The sequence below is a fragment of the Elephas maximus genome, chromosome 18, assembly GCF_024166365.1.
Source record: "Elephas maximus indicus isolate mEleMax1 chromosome 18, mEleMax1 primary haplotype, whole genome shotgun sequence".
NCBI classification, from domain to species: domain Eukaryota; kingdom Metazoa; phylum Chordata; class Mammalia; order Proboscidea; family Elephantidae; genus Elephas; species Elephas maximus.
Genome location: NC_064836.1, coordinates 35771833 through 35790878, shown reverse-complemented (window position 1 = coordinate 35790878; position 19046 = coordinate 35771833). Strand labels below are relative to the sequence as shown.

General features: G+C 41.9%; 1 protein-coding gene across 4 annotated transcripts in view; it reads right to left on the bottom strand.

Moving 5' to 3' along the window:
* The window catches only part of APP (amyloid beta precursor protein), a 302781-nt gene that overhangs the window by 234046 nt on the left and 49689 nt on the right, over positions 1–19046 (bottom strand). For all 4 annotated transcript variants that reach the window (XM_049858263.1, XM_049858264.1, XM_049858265.1 and 1 more), the window contains exon 2: positions 11867–12034. In XM_049858263.1, the coding sequence (XP_049714220.1) occupies positions 11867–12034 (168 nt within the window). The remainder of the gene's footprint in view (positions 1–11866; positions 12035–19046) is intronic.

Genomic DNA, 19046 nt, shown 5'->3' with positions numbered 1-19046 from the left:
GCACGAGGTGCTCTGCATGTTAGGGATACAGAGCAGGGGAGCCTGTGTTTTAAGTTCTCTCCTCAAAGTAAGAGAAAGAACGATGCTGGGACTTTATTCTCATTTAATTTATAACATTTAACTTTTATACCACATGTTGTGGAAAAACATGTTGGCTTCATCCTAACATAAAGCAAGACATGGTCTCAAGTTGGCCAAACAGCCTTCCTGGATTGCTCAGCTGGGGAAGGGTGAAGGCTGGATTTGAACGGGGGTCCGTCTGGTATCTAAGCTCATGTTCTCTTCACTGCACTCCACCCCAGGGCCACTCTTATCACAGCATCTCTGGGCATCCCCCCTCATCTGTGGAGCAGGGGGATGGGCAGGATTATCTTGCATTTCGTTCTACACACTAACATTTTGTGATTCAAGTTCCCTTCTCTCCCCAATCCAACCTACTCTCCAACAGAGGTTAATTTTTCTAAAAGTGTCTTCACCGGCAAACACTCATGCTAAGAACCTCCCATGACTCCCATTCATTTCCAGAATTAGGTCTCAAATCCCCAGATTTACAATCAAGACCCTCTGCTTTACAGTCTCATTCCACCTCTCAAAATTTCTAAACTCTCTCTCAGTTAGATTGACTTGTGTATCCATGGAAACCCTGGTGGTATAGTGGTTAAGGTCTATGTCTGCTAACCCAAAGGTCAGCAGTTTGAATCCACGAGGTGCTCCTTGAAAATCCTGCAGTTCTACTCTGTCCTATAGGGTCCGACTATGAGTCAGAATTGACTCGATGGCAGTGGATTTGGTTTTTATTGGTTTTGTGTATCCATAAACTGCTGAGCCAAAAACATCACCTTGGCACTCAGCAACACGAGATACAAAACCCTAGCCTCAACAGTGTTCGATAAATATTTGCGAAATCTGCCTGCATTGACTTTGAGAAGAAATAAGATTACTGAGACGGAGTTGATGCAGTATACTTCCTTTTTTCTTCTCCCTTCCCAAAGCCTTTGGTTTAAATTAATTGATTTAAAAAAAAAAAAAAAACTCTAATTCAAAAGAAAGATAAAATTCTAATTTTTGTTCTTTCACCTTAGTTTATGTTTCAAGGGGCTTATTATCCTAGTTTTATTCTGTTTATATAGTCCCTTTTTTTTTTTTTTTTCTTTTCTAGTCCCTTAGGCCAATATTTGGGTACTGTGAGTTCATTAATGCAAGTGGTCACTTTAGGCTGTTAAATGATGGATAATTTATATAGTTATTTTCAAAATGTTTCCACCGATAGCGGCACTTTATCTAGTATAGAACAGAGGAAATTGTTCTATCAAAGGACTACGGGGGTGGGGGGTGGGGTACAAATGAGGGTCTGTTGTGTTATTTTGTGTACAAACTATCCCAAAACTTAGCTTCAAACATCTGTATTATTTATCTATTGCTAAGGAGCCTTGGTTGTGCAAATGGTTAAGCACTCAGCTGCTAACCAAACAGTTGGTAGTTCAAACCCACCCAGTAGAGCTCTGTGTGAGAAAGACCTAGCAACATGTTTCCATAAAGATTACAGTCTAGAAAACCCTATATGGCGGCTCTACTCTGTCACATACGGTCACTATAAGTCAGTATGATTCATGGGCACCTAACAACAACAAAGTTATCCATTGCTGCCTAACAATTACCCTAAAACTTAACCAGTTAAAACAATAAATATCATTATGTCGCACAGTTTGGGAGGGTCAGGAGTCTAGCATGGCTTAGTTGGGTGATCCTAACTCTTAAGAGGTTGCAATAAAGATGTCAGCTAGATCCCATGAAGGCTTGACTAGGTTACCAGATCTACTTCCATGTAGCTTATTTGCATGCCAGGCAAGCTAATGCTGGCTGTTGGCAGGAGGCCTCAGTTCCTCACTGCATAGGTATCTCCACAGTGCTGCTTGACTGTCGTCATGACATGGCAACTGGCTTCCCCACAGCAAGTGATCCATGAAGCAAGAGCCACATATTTTTCATGACTGAGCCTCATACACCATCATTTCTGCAATATCTTATTGTTTTTGCATTTCAGCCCTGTGGGAGAAGACGATACATGGGTGTGAATACCAGGAAATAAGGATCACTGGGGACCATATTAGAGGGTAGCTGCCATATAACAGAGGGCAGTAGTGGTTCAGTGGTAGAATTCTTGCCTTCTACAAAGGAGACTCAGGTTTGATTCCTGGCCAATGCACCTCATGCACAGCTACCACCCACCTGTCAGTGGAGGCTTCTACGTTGCTATGATGCTGAGAAGGTTTCAAAGAAGCTTCCAGACTAAGGACTGATGAGGAAGAAAGGCCAGTGGAAACCCTGTGGACCACAACGGTCTAATCCTTTTGTGTATGGGGCAGACTTGACAGCAGCTAACATCAGAAAAACTACACAATAATTTAGAATTACAATTTTGTGGGCTGACCGGGCAATTCTTCAAGTGGTGTCATCAGCTACAGCACCTCAAGGAAGGCTGCAAGGTCCACCCTGGCCTTGCATACACAGCTGGCAGTTAGGGCTGCTGGCTGAGAGCCTCCAATCTCTCCCACTTGGGCTTCTCTACATGGCTAAGTGGACATCTGCCAAGCATGGGAGTCTCAATGTCTTAGTTATCTAGTGCTGCTATAACAGAAATAGCACAAGTGGATGACTTTAAAAGAGATTTATTCTCTCACAGTTCAGGAAGCTAGAAGACCAAATTCAGGGCACCAGCTCCAGGAGAATGCTTTATCTGTTAGCTCTGGGGGAAGGTCCTTGTCATCAATCTTCCCTTGGGTCTAGGAGTTTCTCAGTGCAGGGACCAGGTCCAAAAGACACACTCTTCTCCTGGCTCTTCTTGCTTGGTGGTAATGAGGTCCCCCTCCTCTCTACTCTCTTTTCTCTTTTACATCCCAACTCACTTCTCTCTTTTATATCTCAAAAGAGGCAGACTCAAGATACAACCTAATACTATAGATTTGAGTCCTGTCTCATTAACTTAACGGCCTCTAATCCTGAATTATGAACATCATACAGTTTAGGATGTACAACATAGGAAAATTACATCAGATCACAAAACAGTGGACAACCACACAATACTGGGAATCATGACCTAGCCAAGTTGACACACATTTTGGGTGGACATAATTCAATCCCTAACACTTAGGGAGGGTGAACTTCTTATGTGGTGCCTGGCTTCCTAAAGTACAAAAGAAGACAATTCCAGGCCTTCTTAAGGTTTAGAACCAGAACTGGCCCACTGTCACTTCCACTCCATTCAGTTGGTTAAAGCAAGTCTCAGGTTCAACCAAAATTTAAGAGGTCACCATACATGGGTGTAACTACCTCAAGGTACAATTCGTTAGCAACCAGCAATGGAACATACTACCATGGGGTCACATAAAAGACAATCTAGGGACATAGTTTGCTTAATGTGTTCAGAAAGCACACTTCATGATCACTTAGGATATTAAAACTGAAGGTTTAAAGCCATAGTACATTTATAGTTCTACTATTGAGTGTCTATCATGATACCTGCATCTTAACTGGGTGAAAACAAACTGAGGACAATCTGGGCTAGGGGCCAACATCTCCCCAATACTTGCCACAAAATCTCTCAATTTCTACCAGAGGAAGGAAACTATCTCTGCAAAAGGAAACCACAGACCACATTTTAGGGGAGGTTGATTCATTGTAGAGAAGAATGTAGAGCCCCCATCTAGACTGCTCCATGTCAACAACAGGCCACCCATGAGCATTTTCTAAATGTCTACTAATATGCTCTGGGACAAAATTAAGCTTCGGATAAATGCCTGGTAAGGTAGAATCTCTAGAAACCTTAATTCTGAGGAACACCTTGTGTCTCTGGTCCTTTTTCCTGCAGGAGCCACAGGAGGTCAGCAATAAATACATGATGAAGAAATCAAAGAAAAGCTCAAAACAATGTGGACTGTGCAAAGAAAAAGTGTAAAGAAAAATGCAAATGAGCACTGCATAGAAGAAAACTAGTATGCTTGGGGGGAGGAGGGAATATATGGACACCAAGACAAAAAGGCATAGATCGAATAAATCCTCAACTTCAACGACTAGTTTCAACCTATCTCCTCAGTCAAACTTTACAAGGGCTCATAGCCAGGAAGAGAGGTAATAAAAAATTCTTTTACTTTTTCTCCCTAATCTTGCCCTTGGCCTAGGGCAGTATCAAAGAAATCATGGGTGGAAAATGACAATGTTAATGATAACAAAACAACCCAACAGCAGAGAATAAGAATTGAGAGGATCACAGGACCGCAAAGACTGTGGACTAGATAATTCACCATCAAAATAGTCATAGTTGACACATCATGGTAAACCAACCACCAACTGATATAATGGACAGGTTAAGCAAGGCAATCCTTTGGAAAAACAAATTTAACCAGAGAGTTAAATTGGTTAGCAGAAGGTCAAAATGAGGTCACTGTCATGAGTTCAGTTGGCTTTGCTCAGTCCTGGGACCACAGACTGCTAACAGCTGCTTCTCTGACTCAGCCAGCTGTCTCTGAACATCTGTGTTTGGTCACAAGAGAGACTGAGTGAGTGTGTAAAGAAATCATTCCCCATTCAGAGGGGAAAAGTCAGTAAATGAGTACCCCTGTGGATGGTAACAAATAATAATAGTTTCTGTATATTTTTAAAAAGTCATTTGCAGAATGGATAGATGCCACTATATAGTGGATAAATATCTTCATGGTGCTAAACAAAAGCACCAATCTACTTGGAATTTTATACCGGTGAAGCCAGTTTCAATAATAAAAACATCTTCTGGTAATAACTAGTTAAGATGAAAGGCATCCAACCAAAAGAAGAATCTATATATAAGTGGAGCCCCGGTGGCACAGTGGTTAAGAGCTCAGCTGCTAATCAAATGGTCGACAGTTCAAATCCACCAGCTGCTCCTTGGAAACCCTATAGGGCAGTTCTACTCTGTCCTATAGGGTCACTATGAGTCAGAATCGACTCAACGGCAATGGGTTATATATATGAGCATAGAATAAATGAACAGTACAGATATAGAGGTGCTGTCATAAAAAGACTGGCTGTAAACAATGAATCTGTCTACATACAGAACCTAAGACTGTGGGAATCACGGCTACAGAACAGGCTAAGATTATTACTTTGAAAATATAAAAATAATATAACTTACAAAACCTGTGAGAAGGGAGAGGTAGAGAAACTGTAAGAATATCATTTCCTTTGTCTTTCATAGCAGTGAATCACAACTGTCTCAAATTAAAACATGAAATTAAAAAAGAAAAGAACAAAGGTAAATACAGATTTTCCATCAACGCAAAAAATATTCAAACTTACAAACGAAAACTACTTGTTATTTCTAATCAGAATAGTTACAAAGTGGAAAGTGATAGGAAAATCCTAAAATATCAATAAGCGTTGTCCTAGATAGCTCCAGATGCACAATTCAATAGAAAATGTCAAACAATGTTTAAGTTCTCGGGGAATATCTCTCTACCTTGCACCCAACCCAATCCCCCCCACAAAAAAAGTTAAAGTCATAATGCATCATGAGCTACAGCTGTTAACCAAAAGGTCGGCAGTTCAAATCCACCAGGCACTCCTTGGAAGCTCTGTGGGGCAGTTCTACTCTGTCCTGTAGGGTCGCTATGAGTCGCAATCAACTCTGACAGCACAGGGTTAGCTTATATGTTACCTACTCCCCAGCCTATAAACAAACAAAACACTCTTTGCTATCAAACCCAACTCACAGAGACCCCATATAGGGTTTTCTTGGGAAAGGAGCCCTGGTGGCAAAAACAGTTAAGCACTTGGCTGCTAACTGAAAGGCTGGTGGTTCGAACTCACCTTGCAACTCTGCAGGAAAGACCTGGTGACTGGCTTCCATAAAGATTATACAGCCTAGGAAGCCCGTGGGGCAGTTCTCCTCTGTCACGTGCAGTCACTATGAGTTGAAATCGACCTAATAATAATCTTTTCTGAAGCAAATCACCAGGCCTTTCTTCTCTGGTGTTTCTGGGTGGGTTTGAATTGCCAACCTTTACGTGGGGAGTGAAGTGCAAACCATTTGTGCCACCCAGGGAGCCCCAACCTATAAAACTTTTCTAATCTATACCCATTGGGTTGGGCTATGGTCATTATTATTAAGTGTGCCCCAGGCCACATAGCCCATCCTTTTCTGGTAACAGCCCCTCTCCCCACACTATGTGGCTCTGGTCCAGCTGTCAAGCAGGCCACACACCCACAACACCAAGGCGGGCCAGTCCCAGTGACCAGTCCAAGGGTGGCTGCGTAACCACAAACAGGGCCAATCAGAATCCTTCCTTGGAATTACAATGCCCACCAGCAGAAGTCGAGATGACAAGCTGGGATGACAGCTTCCAAAGCTCCCTGGTCTCCTGATGGAAGCCCATCTCAGCAGGAGAAAATGAGGCCAACACGAGGGATAGGCAGAAAACACAAAAGACCCCAAAATAAAAATTCTAGGCAGCAGCAATGAGTCCTAGTTCCAGTGCCTGAGGACCTAGTTTCTGTGTTCCTGATTTTTAACTCTGTGTGCTACCTCTGTATCTTTCCTATCTGTGGGATAAATGATTCTCATGTATGCAAGCTAGTTTGAGTGGGTTTCTGTCACTTGGTGTCATGGATTGAATTGGGTCCCCCCCCAAATACCTATCAGCTTGGCTAGGTCATGATTCCCTTGTATGATTGTATAACTGTCTACCATTTTATCATCTCATGTGATTTCCCTATGTGTTGTAAATCTTACCTCTATGATGTAGTAAGATGGACCAGTGACAGTTATATTGACGAGATCTACAAGATTAGATAGTGTCTTAAGCCAATCTCATCTGAGATATAAAAGAGAGAAGCAAGCAGAGAGACATGGGGACCTCATACCACCAAGAAAGCAGCTCCAGGAGTAGAGCGTGTCCTTTGGACCTGAGGTTCCTGCACTGAGATGCTCCCAAACCAAAAAGACTGATGACAAGGACCTTCCCGTAGAGCCGACAGAGAGAGAGAAAGCCTTTCCCTGGGGCCGGTGCCCTGAATTCGGATTTCTAGCCTACTGGACCGTGAGAGAATAAGCTTCTCTTTGTTAGAGCCATCCACTTGTGGTATTTCTGTTACAGTAGCACTAGATGACTAAGGCACTTAGCAACAGAAATAGCCCAATTGACCCACCTTTACTAGTGCTCCCCTCCCTTCTCAGGAAAGAGGACTTTCTTCTCCTTTCTAAGACTCATCCAGTCACTTATCCACTGTCTCATTTCTCCCTAGTTTGTACGAAAACTTCTCCAGAAACCCGAGCCTCATTTTCTTATTATGATGGATACCTACCCTTTCCAGAGTCAGATTTTTTCCTTTAGCTTAAGACCCTAGGAGCTCTGGTGGCACAGTGGGTAAGCGTTGGGCTGCTAACCAAAAGGTTGGCAGTTTGAATCCATCAGCTGCTCCTTGGAAGCCCTATGGGGCAGTTCTCTGTCTTATAGGGTCTCTATGAGTCAGAATCAGCTCAAAGGCAATAGGGTTTTAAGTCCCTAACATTTGAAAAAACCAAACAAAATAGAACAAAGGCAAAGTTTTCCTGTTGATGCTGAATTGTCCTGAAGCTTCTGGGTCTTTTATCAAGATTCCACAGTGGTCCTCACCATTCATTCATGTACTTTCTCCTGCCACTCACTGCGATTTGACTTCTTCCCAAATTAGTCCATCGAAATTACTATCCTGAAGGTCAATCAATCCAAAAATGACAACACTAAACGAGTTGCCGTTGAGTCCATCTGACTCATGATGACCCCACGTGTTGCAGAGTTGAACTGTGCTCCAAAAAGTTTTCACCACTGTGACCTTTGGGAAGCTGATCCAAGGCCTTTCTGGCATTTTTATCACCCAGGGACTCCTTCAAGATCAACAATGGCCTCTTACCTGAAGTCCAACCAAAACCAAACCTCCTGCTGTCGAGTCAATTTCGACTCATAACGACCCTTTTGGACAGAATAGAACTGCCCCACACGGTTTCTGAAGAGCACCTGGTGGCTTCAAACTGTCAACCTTTTGGTTAGCAGCCATAGCTCTTAACCATTGCACCACCAGGGTTTCCTTAATTGAAATCAGAAGAATGCTTTGTCAGGAAAAAAAAATGACCAAGACTTGGAAATGGGCAAAAGAAATTCTTGGATGTCCTTGCAGTGCAATCCAAGAGTTGTCTTGCAGACCCTTGGAGGGTGAGGTCATCTGATTCTACACGGTGCAATCCTCTGACTGACTTGCTGAGGACTGGGCTATTTTATAACTCTGTAAGGATCTACATGGTAGAAAAACCATAGCAATTCAAAGGTTTCCTGTCCCATGCAATGCAGATGATTCCTGATGATCCCTCTTCATAGTTATGCAAATCAATTTTGCAGAAAAGAATTTAAAGCTAAGTCAAATTGGGACAGCTTTAAGTTTTACAGATATATATATATGGAAAGAGAATACAACGCTGACGCACAGCTTTCCTGACTTTAAACCAATCAGCATCCCCTTGTTCTGTCCGAACAACTGCCTCTTGATCTATGTAAAGGTTCCTCATGAGCACAATTAAGTGTTCTGGAATTCCCATTCTTGGCAATGTTATCCGTAATTTGTTATGATCCACACAGTCGAATGCCTTTGTGGCCAGAATGCTCCTTAGAAGCAAGGATGGCGAGACTACATCTTACGTACTTTGGACATGTTGTCAGGAGGGATCAGTCCCTGGAGAAAGACATCATGCTTGGCAGAGTACAGGGTCAGCAGAAAAGAGGAAGACCCTCAACGAGGTGGATTGACACAGTGGCTGCAACAATGAGCTCAAGAATAACAATGATTTTAAGAGTGGCTCAGGACTGGGCAGGGTTTCGTTCTGTTATGCATAGGGTCGCTATGAGTCGGAACCTACTCAATGGCACCTAACAACAACAACAACATATATATGGAGCCCTGATGCACTGTGGTTAAGTATTCTGCTGCTAACCAAAAGGTCAGCTGTACAAATCCACCAGCCGCTCTATGGGAGAAAGATGTAGCAGTCTGCTTCCACGTAGATTTACAGCCTTGGAAACCCTACAGGCAGTTCTACTCTGTCTTACAGGGTCACTATGAGCTCAAATCGAGTTGATGGCAATGGGTTTTGGGTTCGTACAAATACACACACACATATACACACACACACACAGTAAAAGCTGAAACTTGTGTAAGGCAGAAACCTGTGGGAGGAGGAAAACTTAAATAGAGAGCAACTGGGAAGAGGTAAGAGTGCACACTGTCAAAGGCGGAAAACTTGCGAGACCTGGAAAAACATGGCAGTCATGTAGAGTTCTGGTTCTCACAAGTCTCACTGTATATAAAACCTTCAAAATATGGTCATTTCCATATGGTAAACATCTCAGTTATACTTACAACCAGTCAGTTCAGACTACCATATTCCAAGTGCTCCCGAACCACATGTGGCCAGTGGCCTAGAGACTGAGCAGTGCTGGGTAGAGACCCCAGTAGGGCAGGCCACAGCAACAAGGCAAAAGGGGGATTTTTTTGAAATGCAAATCTACGGTTGCTCCCCATCTTTAAAAAACAAAAAAACACTTTCAATGACTTGCCGTCATTATAGAATAAAGACTCAATTCATTAAAATGGCTCACAAGGCCTGATGTCCTGGTGCTTTCTCCAGCCTGAAGTCTGTCTAACCTATCTGAAGTCTCTGGCCCATGTATGCACCATCGCACAAGGCCTCAGTGCGTGGTGACCAGAATTGAAGGAGGAAGGAGAGACTGTCAGGTGGCTCACTCTCCTCCACCTCCTGCCCTAGTGCCATCGACAATCTGGCCAAGGCATGGGACTAGGAAGAGCCTTGGGCAAAGAACAAATTAAAAAAAAAAAAGAAGTGAAGCTTCTCAGCCAATGATAGGATCTATGTGTGGAATGGAAACCCTGGTGGCGTAGTGGTTAAGAGCTATGGCTGCTAAGCAAAAGGCTGGCAGTACGAATCTATCAGGCGCTCCTTGGAAACTCTATGGGGCAGTTCTGTTCTGTCCTATAGGGTCACTACAAGTCAGAATTGACTTGACGGTAATGGGTATGTGTGGAATGGGACATAAGACGCACTCCCAGGGTCATGAAGAGTAATTTTCATAGGGCTCTCATAAGAAAGGCCTGGTGAGCTATTTCGGAAAGATCACAGCTACTGAAAACCCTATGGAGTACAGTTCTACTCTGAAAAAGATAGCATCACCAGGAGTTGGACTAGGCTTGCAGGTAGACAGATATAAAATATCTGATTATTCCTAAGTGAAACTAAGCGAGCAAAAACTTAAACACAAACTACAAAGTACACATCAAAACAGTCATACACCACAAAAGTCAGTCAAAGTCCTTGACTAAGTTTTAGCTTTAGCTGTTTCTTTTTAAAATTCTATTAAACACTCAGAATGCATAACACTCTCTCTCTATATATATATATCCCAGAAAGTGAAATGGTATCAAGAACCTAAAACCACACATGAACACCGAGTTCCACTTTACTGATTCAGAACTTCTCAACAAAATTGTATCACAGGAACTCTTCAGCAGAACACAATATTTTCACAATGTTTTATTTTAACAGTGTCATATCAAGGCAGAAGTGAATTAATTATCATCAACACCTAATTAATAAATAAGCAGGCAGGCTGTTTTTCTGAGAAGGCATACAAATAAAGGACTTAAATGTTACTGAGTTCCACTTAAATAGGAAGAGTTATCTTTCACATCACACTTTATACGCCAAGGTCAAAATTACTTGATATATAATAGATTATGATAACCTAGATGCACTGACCTTTCTTAAACAGAGTGCTACCAAGAAAAACATAATTCATTAAACATTCATTCTGGATCCTAGAAGGCTAAAGCAAATTTTCTAGTACAGAAAGAATTATAACAAAGAAAATGCTGCCAGGCTATCCAATGTTTACACTGAGCTTAAGGAATTTTGTTTTGCCAAGACGTGCAAGACTAATTCCTTTAAATGTTCTTAAAGCACAAACAGCCACATGTCCTAGGAAGCACGCGATAAAATGCCTGGGATTCCAGTTATTTTAAAACGAATTAATAAAGAAGGAGCGCCCTGTACAATAAGGGCAAAGAGACTAGAAAGAATTAGCAAAGAATAAACATCTCCACAAAGTCAGAGGACATGATTTCTAGGATAGAATGCTAAATAAAAAGAGCAAAGTACAGAACAGTGCTCGGAGTCAGCTACCTTTTGTTAGGAAAAGGGAGGAAAATATAATATAGTCTCTTGGACAGGAAGGATAACTCAGGAACAATAAAAATGTTTATCAATAGAGGTGGGTGGCAAGTGAGATTTCTAAGACTAACTTTTTATAGCATTTTCAAAGTTTTAGCAATGCAAACATTTTACATCTTCAAAAAGTTAAAACTCATGGGGGGAGGCGCGGGGAGCTAAAATTGAATACAAACAGAAATAAAAGAACCAAAACATATCAAATTGGAAACATAAATAGAATTCATGCTAGTAACTGTTAAACAGAACACCTTGACCATACAGACTTGGGAGGCTATATTCTAAAGAGAAAAGGAAGTGCCAAGATCTCTTAAACTTTATACTCAGTTGGTTTATTGACGGTAGGAATCACAGCTTGGCAAAACACGTATGCATCTTGGAGGGTTGAGCAAAGAAACATACTAATAGAATGACGAATCATTAAATTGCAACATATTAATAGAACGGTGAATCATTAAACTGCAAGTGATATGATACAAACGAAACGTAAGAGAAGTTAAATAAAAAAAATAAAATGAATATACAGTTTGCAACATGAACTTTTGACTGCCAGAGGGGACGTACTTCTTGGCAATACTGCAGGATCCCCTCCTTGGTGCCAATGCAGGTTTTGGTCCCCGACGGGTCAGACTCCCACTTCCCGTTCTGCACGTTCATATGCATGTTCAGCTTGCCACAGAACATGGCAATCTGGGGTTCTGCCAGCAGGCCAGTGTTTCCGTCCGTGGGCACCTAAAAAAGAGAAGTTTTGGTGAGTTACAGAATCCATAATTCTGGGGTAGAGGTGAGGGGCAGGTATGCAAAGGGGAATAGGGAACGGGGAACCACATCAAAAACTGTTCTCTTCTTCTTGCTGATCCTCGACTATGAACCAGCCCTGCCTTCAGCAACACTTCGCATTCAAAAACCAGGGAAACCCTCAGTGAGATGGATTAACCCAATCGCTCCAACAAAGGACTCACACATACCAACGAGTATGAAAATGGTGCATGACCAAGAAGTTCTGGTTCTCTAAATGGGCATGCCAGCCCAGGGGCAAGGATGAGAAGCAGGAAGGGACAGGAATGCTGGTAATGCGGAACCCAAAGTCTAGACGGGGAGAGTGTTGACATATAGTGGGGTTGGCAAACAATGTCACAAAACAGTGTGTGCGTTAATTGTTGAATGAGAAGTTAATTTGCTCTGTAAACCTTCATCTAAAGTACAATTAAAAAAATAAAAGAAGCTTTCGTTCGGTTACAACACGAGGCCACCATGAGGCAACAGAGGCTGGCAACGACAAACATTAGACACTTACACCACCTATAATACAGTGCTTTTATTACACTGAAAGAAGAAGAAATTAGCAACATTCAAAGGAATTTATCTACCGAAAAGTTTACACTTTTTTCCCCACAGCGGATTTTGTGGTGCCCCCTGAAAGGTTCTGACCATAAAACAAGACGTGTTTCTGAAATAAAAATAATCACACCAAAGGAAATCACGTTCTCATAATAACGTCAAACTGAGGCACACAGAGCACAAAGCTAGTCCTGCCGGGGATCAGGTCCAGGAAGGAGTACAGCTGTCTGCCTCCTACCGGTGCCAAGAGCATGGTGTTAGGTGCCTAAGCAACTACTTTATGATTTTTTGAAGACAAAAAGTCAAACACTGTTGAATTTGCCATCTACAAACGTGAATCAAGAAGTTAGGCTTTCCACCTGGTTTTTCCATGGCAGACAATGTAACACTTGAGAAAGATAGCTTTGAAAAGAGCCCCTTCTGTATTTTCAAAACCTTGTATCGATGGGTATTACGATGTTGTTGTCGAGTCAGTTCCAACTCACAGTGACCCCATGTGTGTCAGAGTAGAACCATAGGGTTTTCAATGGCAGATTTCTCAAAGATCACCAGGCCCTTCTTCCTAGGCACCTCTATGGGAACTTGAACTGTCAACCTTTTAGTTCACAGTCAAGGGCATTAACCGTTTGCACCATTTCAGATAAACAGTTTTAAAGGGAAAATAGAATTTCTGAAATATCCATACTACCTAACTCCATAGGTTCTGATACCTCTAAAGAAAAAAAAAAAAATCAGCAAGAGTTTGACACAGAGGAATCAAAAGACCATTCAGCAGAGCAATTCCTCTCGTTAATCCGGCTGCTAAAGAAATGTGAGACACTCATGCCAAGAAGGATTACCATCCAGCAGAGGCCAGTGACGCAGTCAGCAGCTGGGCTCTTCTGGAATAACTTCTATCATTCCTAAAAACCGTCCACAGGAGGGGAAAGAAAAAACACCAAAACTGCACTGAGAGGCTTCAGCTAAAGGAAAGGAATAGCCTCCTAGCATCCCTTTCCACAGAAATGTTAAAATAGTTCAAACATCTGTCTGTTCCAAGCATCCTCCTGTAGACTTTGTCCAACCACAACAGAGAATTGTGTTCTAAAAAAAAAAAAAAAAAACAAAACCAAAACAGGTCTTGCACTGAATCCAGCTCAGCCTATTACAGCTGTGAGTGCACAAGCTGCCGGTAAAATCTCTAAAACCGTGGTTCAAGTCACTTTTTCTACATTTCTAATTCTAGCTGATAAGGTATATTTAACAAAATTCTGCCTCTACATGGCCAGATGTTTAGGCAATTCACATCCAACAGCAACTGAGGCTTCCTCCTGTCTGAGAAACCAAATTTTTAAGGTTGTAAATCTTTACAGAAGCAGGCTGCCACATCTTTCTCCCTCAGAGTGGCTGGTGAGTTTGAACTGCTGACCTTTCAGTTAGCAGCCAAGCACTTTAACCGCGGTGCAGCCAGAACTTGAAAGACAGGCCTGAAAATCGGTTTCCAAAAGGTCACAGCCTTGAAAACTGTATGGAGCACAGCTCAATGGTGACACATAGGGAGTCACCATGAGTCAGAATCGACTAGATGGCAACTAACAACAACAAGGGGTTTCCCAGTAAAACTTTTGATGCTGAAAGTGCAACCCGGGAAAACTGGTCATCCTACCTGGCAAACACATCAAATAAATATCTCGTCATTTTTCTTCCACCTGGACTTTTTACTTTTATTTCGTCTATTGTTCACTTTGTCATCCTTTCAGCCTAACAACAACATTTTCTTAAAATGGAGATAGTTTAATAGCCTAAACTTTGATTCTTCAATAACTAGGGCATATGTTTAAACCAGAAATTATAAAATTGATTGTATGTGTACGTGAGGTTTCAGAAGAGGGCGTGCAACCAGAGATATCATTGCTGAGGTCAGATGGACCCTGGCTGAAAGCAGAGAATACCAGAAAGATGATTACCTGTGTTTTATTAACTACGCAAAGGCATTCGACTGTATGGACCATAACAAGTTATGGGTAACATTGCAAAGAATGGCAATTCCAGGGCACTTAATTGTGCTCATGATGGCCCTGTATATAGATCAAGAGGCAGTCATTTGAACAAAACAAGGGGATCCTGCATGGTTTAAAATCAGGAAAGGTGTGTGTCAGGGTTGTATCCTTTCACCATACCTATTCAATCTGTATGCTGAGGGAATAATCCACGAAGCTGGACTATATGAAGAAGAATAAGGCATCAGGATTGGAGGAAGATTCATTAACAACCTATGATATGCAGATGACACAACCTTGTTTGCTGAAAGTAAAAAGGAATTAAAGTACTTATTGATCAAGATCAAAGACTAGAGCCTTCAGAATGGACTGCACCTCAACATAAAACAAAAATCCTCACAACTGGACCAATAAACAACATCATGATAAACGGAAAAATACTGAAGTTGTCAAGGACTTCATGTTACTTGAATCCATAATCAACACCCATGAAAGTAAAACCTGTACCTGTTGCCGTCGAGTCAATTCCAACTCAGAGCGACCCTACAGGACAGAGCAGAACCGCCCCATAGGAATTCCAAGGAGCGGCTGGTGGATTTGAACTGCTGACCTTTATCGTTAGCAGCCATAGCTCGGAACCACTACGCCACCAGCGTTTCCCCCATGGAAGTAGCAGTCAAGAAATCAAATGACATATTGCATTGGGCGAATCTGCTGCAAAAGACCTCTTTCAAGTGTTAAAAACAAAGATGTCACTTTGAAGCCTTAACGTGTGCCTGACCCAAGCCAAGTATTTTCAATCGCTTCATATATATGCAAAAGCTGGACAATGAATAAGGAAGATGGAAGAAGAACTGACGCCTTTGAATTATGGTGTTGGCAAAGAATGTTGCATATGGGCTGCCAGAAGAACAAATCTGTCTTGGAAGAAGTACACCCAGAATGCTATTTAAACGCGAGGATCCCCAGTCTTCGTCTCACATACTTTGGACATGTTATCAGAAGAGATCAGTCCCTGAAGTAGGACATCATGCTCGGTAAAGTAGAATGTCAGGGAAAAAGAGCAAGACCCTCGACAAGATGGATTGACACAGTGGCTGCAACAAACGGGCTCAAGCATAGTAACGACTGTGAAGATGGTGCAGAAACCAGGCGGTGTTTCATTCTGTTGTGCAAAGGGTCGCTAAGAGTTGGAATGGACTTGGCAGAATCTAACAACAACATATAAAACCAGAAAAAACCAAAACCACTGCCGTCGAGTCGACTCCGACTCATAGCGACCCTATAGGACAGAGTAGAACTGCCCCGTAGAGTTTCCAAGGAGTGCCTGGTGGATTTGAACTGCCAACCTCTTGGTTAGCAGCTGTAGCACTTAACCACTACGCCACCAGGGTTTCCAACAACAACAAATGTGAGGTACATTTAACATTACAAGAGGCCCTTCACAGATACTTAAATCACAGAAGCATGTATATCAGGCAAGATTATTTTCTCAAACCAACACCAGCTGTGTGCATGAACATCGGAGCAATTAGTTTGGGAACACAAACTGAACCAGAAGCTTGTCTATTCTGACTGAAGCCCACCAGCAAAGAATTCCATCCTTTAAGTAACATATCCTTGGCTCAGTTAGTTAAAACAAGACAAACAACCCACAGGAGCCTCACCTGCCTCAAATATTACCCATTTTACATAATAAAGCCTGGTTGCTAGGAGCAGGTCACTCTTTGACATTCAGTCAGAAGGAAAAAACATCAGCAGCAGCCAAGGTGGCCACACAGGAGACAATACCTAGCCATCCAAGTATCCAGCATGTTGACTGGAATCCCTTTTTCTAAATGAAGCCTCAAAACACCAGGTGCCATAGAGTGAATTCTGAGGCATTGAGACCCTGTGTGTGTCAGAGTAGAACTGTGCTCCATAGGGTTTTCAATGGCTGTTTTTTTGGAAGTATACTGCCAGGTCTTTCTTCCGAGGTGCCTCTGGGTGGACTTGAACCTCTACCCTTTCAGTTAGCAGCCAAGCACAGTTAACTGTTCCCACCATCCAGAGACTCCTGAAGCCTCAAATCATAAACCCAAACATCATAAATCATAAACCCAGAAAATCATACTAAATCATACCAAGGGTCTTATTCAGGACTAGTTATTATAAACATACTTAAAATTGAAATCTTTGGGTCATAGAGTAACTTTCTTGCTGCCGGTGAAAACACAAACTCTCTCAAAGTCATCCTAAAGATAATGATTTCTAAGTTTTAATAGCAAAAAAACAGAAATACTATTGTTGTTAATTGCTGTCGAGTCAACCTGACTCATGGCAACCCCGTGTGTGAAGAGCAGAACTGTTCCACTGGGTTTTCAAGGCCGCAACTTTTCAGAAACACATCGCCAGGCCTGTCTTCAGAGGCACCTCTCGGAGGGGAGGTTTGAACCACCAACCTTTCTGCTAGTAGTCGAGCATGTAACTGTTTGAGCCAGCCAGGGACAGAAATACTTTAGCAGATGGGTAATATCATTTAAATAACTAATACCTCTTAATTTTATTATTATCTTAACACTTTCTAAGGTGGCTGATGTTTATTTTACAGAAATCTGAAACAACATCTAAAAGAGCAGAACCCTGGTATAACTGGTCATTCCTGGCACACGCATTCTGAGATGAATGTGAAGGTAATTCCTATAACTTGAATAACTTTCCACTGACATCATAAACTGGAGATGCTTTCCCATGGGAAAACAGCCTTCTGTGACAATGAACAAAATAACAAGGAGTCCACACATCAGCATCCACACACTGCCTCAAAACCAAGAGCCTATTTACAGAACGCTCTGAACTAGAGATGTAAAATCACACTTAGAAGTGCTGAAAATATTTTTAAATAATCCTTTGCTCCCAGAAATGTATACACTATTTTTTAGTCTCAGTATATACATGCCTATTGCTGTGAATCGACTCGACGGCACTGGGTTTTTGGATTGCCGTGGAGTCAATTCCGATTCATAGTGACCCTATAGGACCGAGGAGAACTGCCCCATAAGGTTTCCAAAACGTGGTCGGTGGATATTAACTGCTGACCTTTGGTAAGCAGCCAAACGCTTAACCACTGCTCCACCAGGGCTCCCGACTATATAAATAGAGCACGGAAAAGAAAATGGATGTTCCAAAGCGATTTAGCAGCCTGGTTTCAAAAGGGCCTTAAGAGTATTTAAAATAAATAAATGTAAGCTTCTGGGCCTGTTCTGAGCCCAACTGCAGAGGTGAATTTGGAGACCGGATACCTAGAATTGCTGCAATTCACAAATAAGCATGAAGCTGGCTTCTTGAACAAGTAAGTTCTCCTGCGTTTTTTCAAACTGGGCGTCCTCTTGCTCCAGGAAGTTTCTCTCTTTATTATCAACAAGGAGATGGAAATTCCTTATACAGCAGGCTTGGCAACAATCCTCCCCACAAAGTCTAGGCTTCAGGAGGAAGGCAAACAAGGAGCTCTGTGTTTCGGCAGCTAAAAAGTCCCGCTTGGCAAGGAGAGCACATAGATCTACAGCTTAGTGCGTCGTGGATTTTACGGAATTTTAAGGTTTGTGGCTAATGAAAACCACTCGATTTCAGCATTTAAATCTCCTCATTGGTCTCAACAGCCGGTCTCAGATAGTGGAGTACTTGGTACTTTTTAATCAGATCATGATTTCCTCAGGATTGAACTTTTACATAGTAACTGTTCTAAAGCACAGGACAGTGATATTATTTCTATCACCTCCAAGATTTCCTCATATAAATATAGTTTTCCCTGAACCTGACTGTAATTCAATTATATTCCCCCCCAAAGCCTTTAAATTTCATTTAGCAACAGCTACAGTTTCCATTTTCAATGTAACGAACTGTTCTCTAAAATCACAATCTAGGAAATTGAGAGTGAATTTTCTCGACCCCTTCTTCCAAGGGGTAATGAAGTACATTAACATAAACAGGTTTTCCTTAACATAAACAGGTTTTCATTCTCCAAAGGAAAAGGAGTATCTGTAAGGTTTTCCTTTAAATGCCAAAAATATCTTCAGCAGACCTGGCACATCTGCAATTGCTCATTTTTATCTCAAAGCAGGAAAGCTGAAATTAAAATTAGAATCACAGAGCTAGAAGAATCCGGAAAATTATCTGCCCCAAGTCTAAGGAGAAGGCAAAGCTCTGGGAAGAGACTGATACAAGGCCATACAGTCATGAAGAAGCAGAGACAGGAACACGTCAAGGGTTATGTGGATGTGACCAAACCAACTAACTGAAATTAAAATGGAAAATGGTAATTTTCCAAGGCTTTGCCCCTCTGTGTGAGTGCAGGTACCAGGGGGTGAAAAAGAACGGACACGCTAATCAAAAAAAAAAAAAAACTGGAATGTAATTACTGACACTGTACACAGCTCCAATTTCCC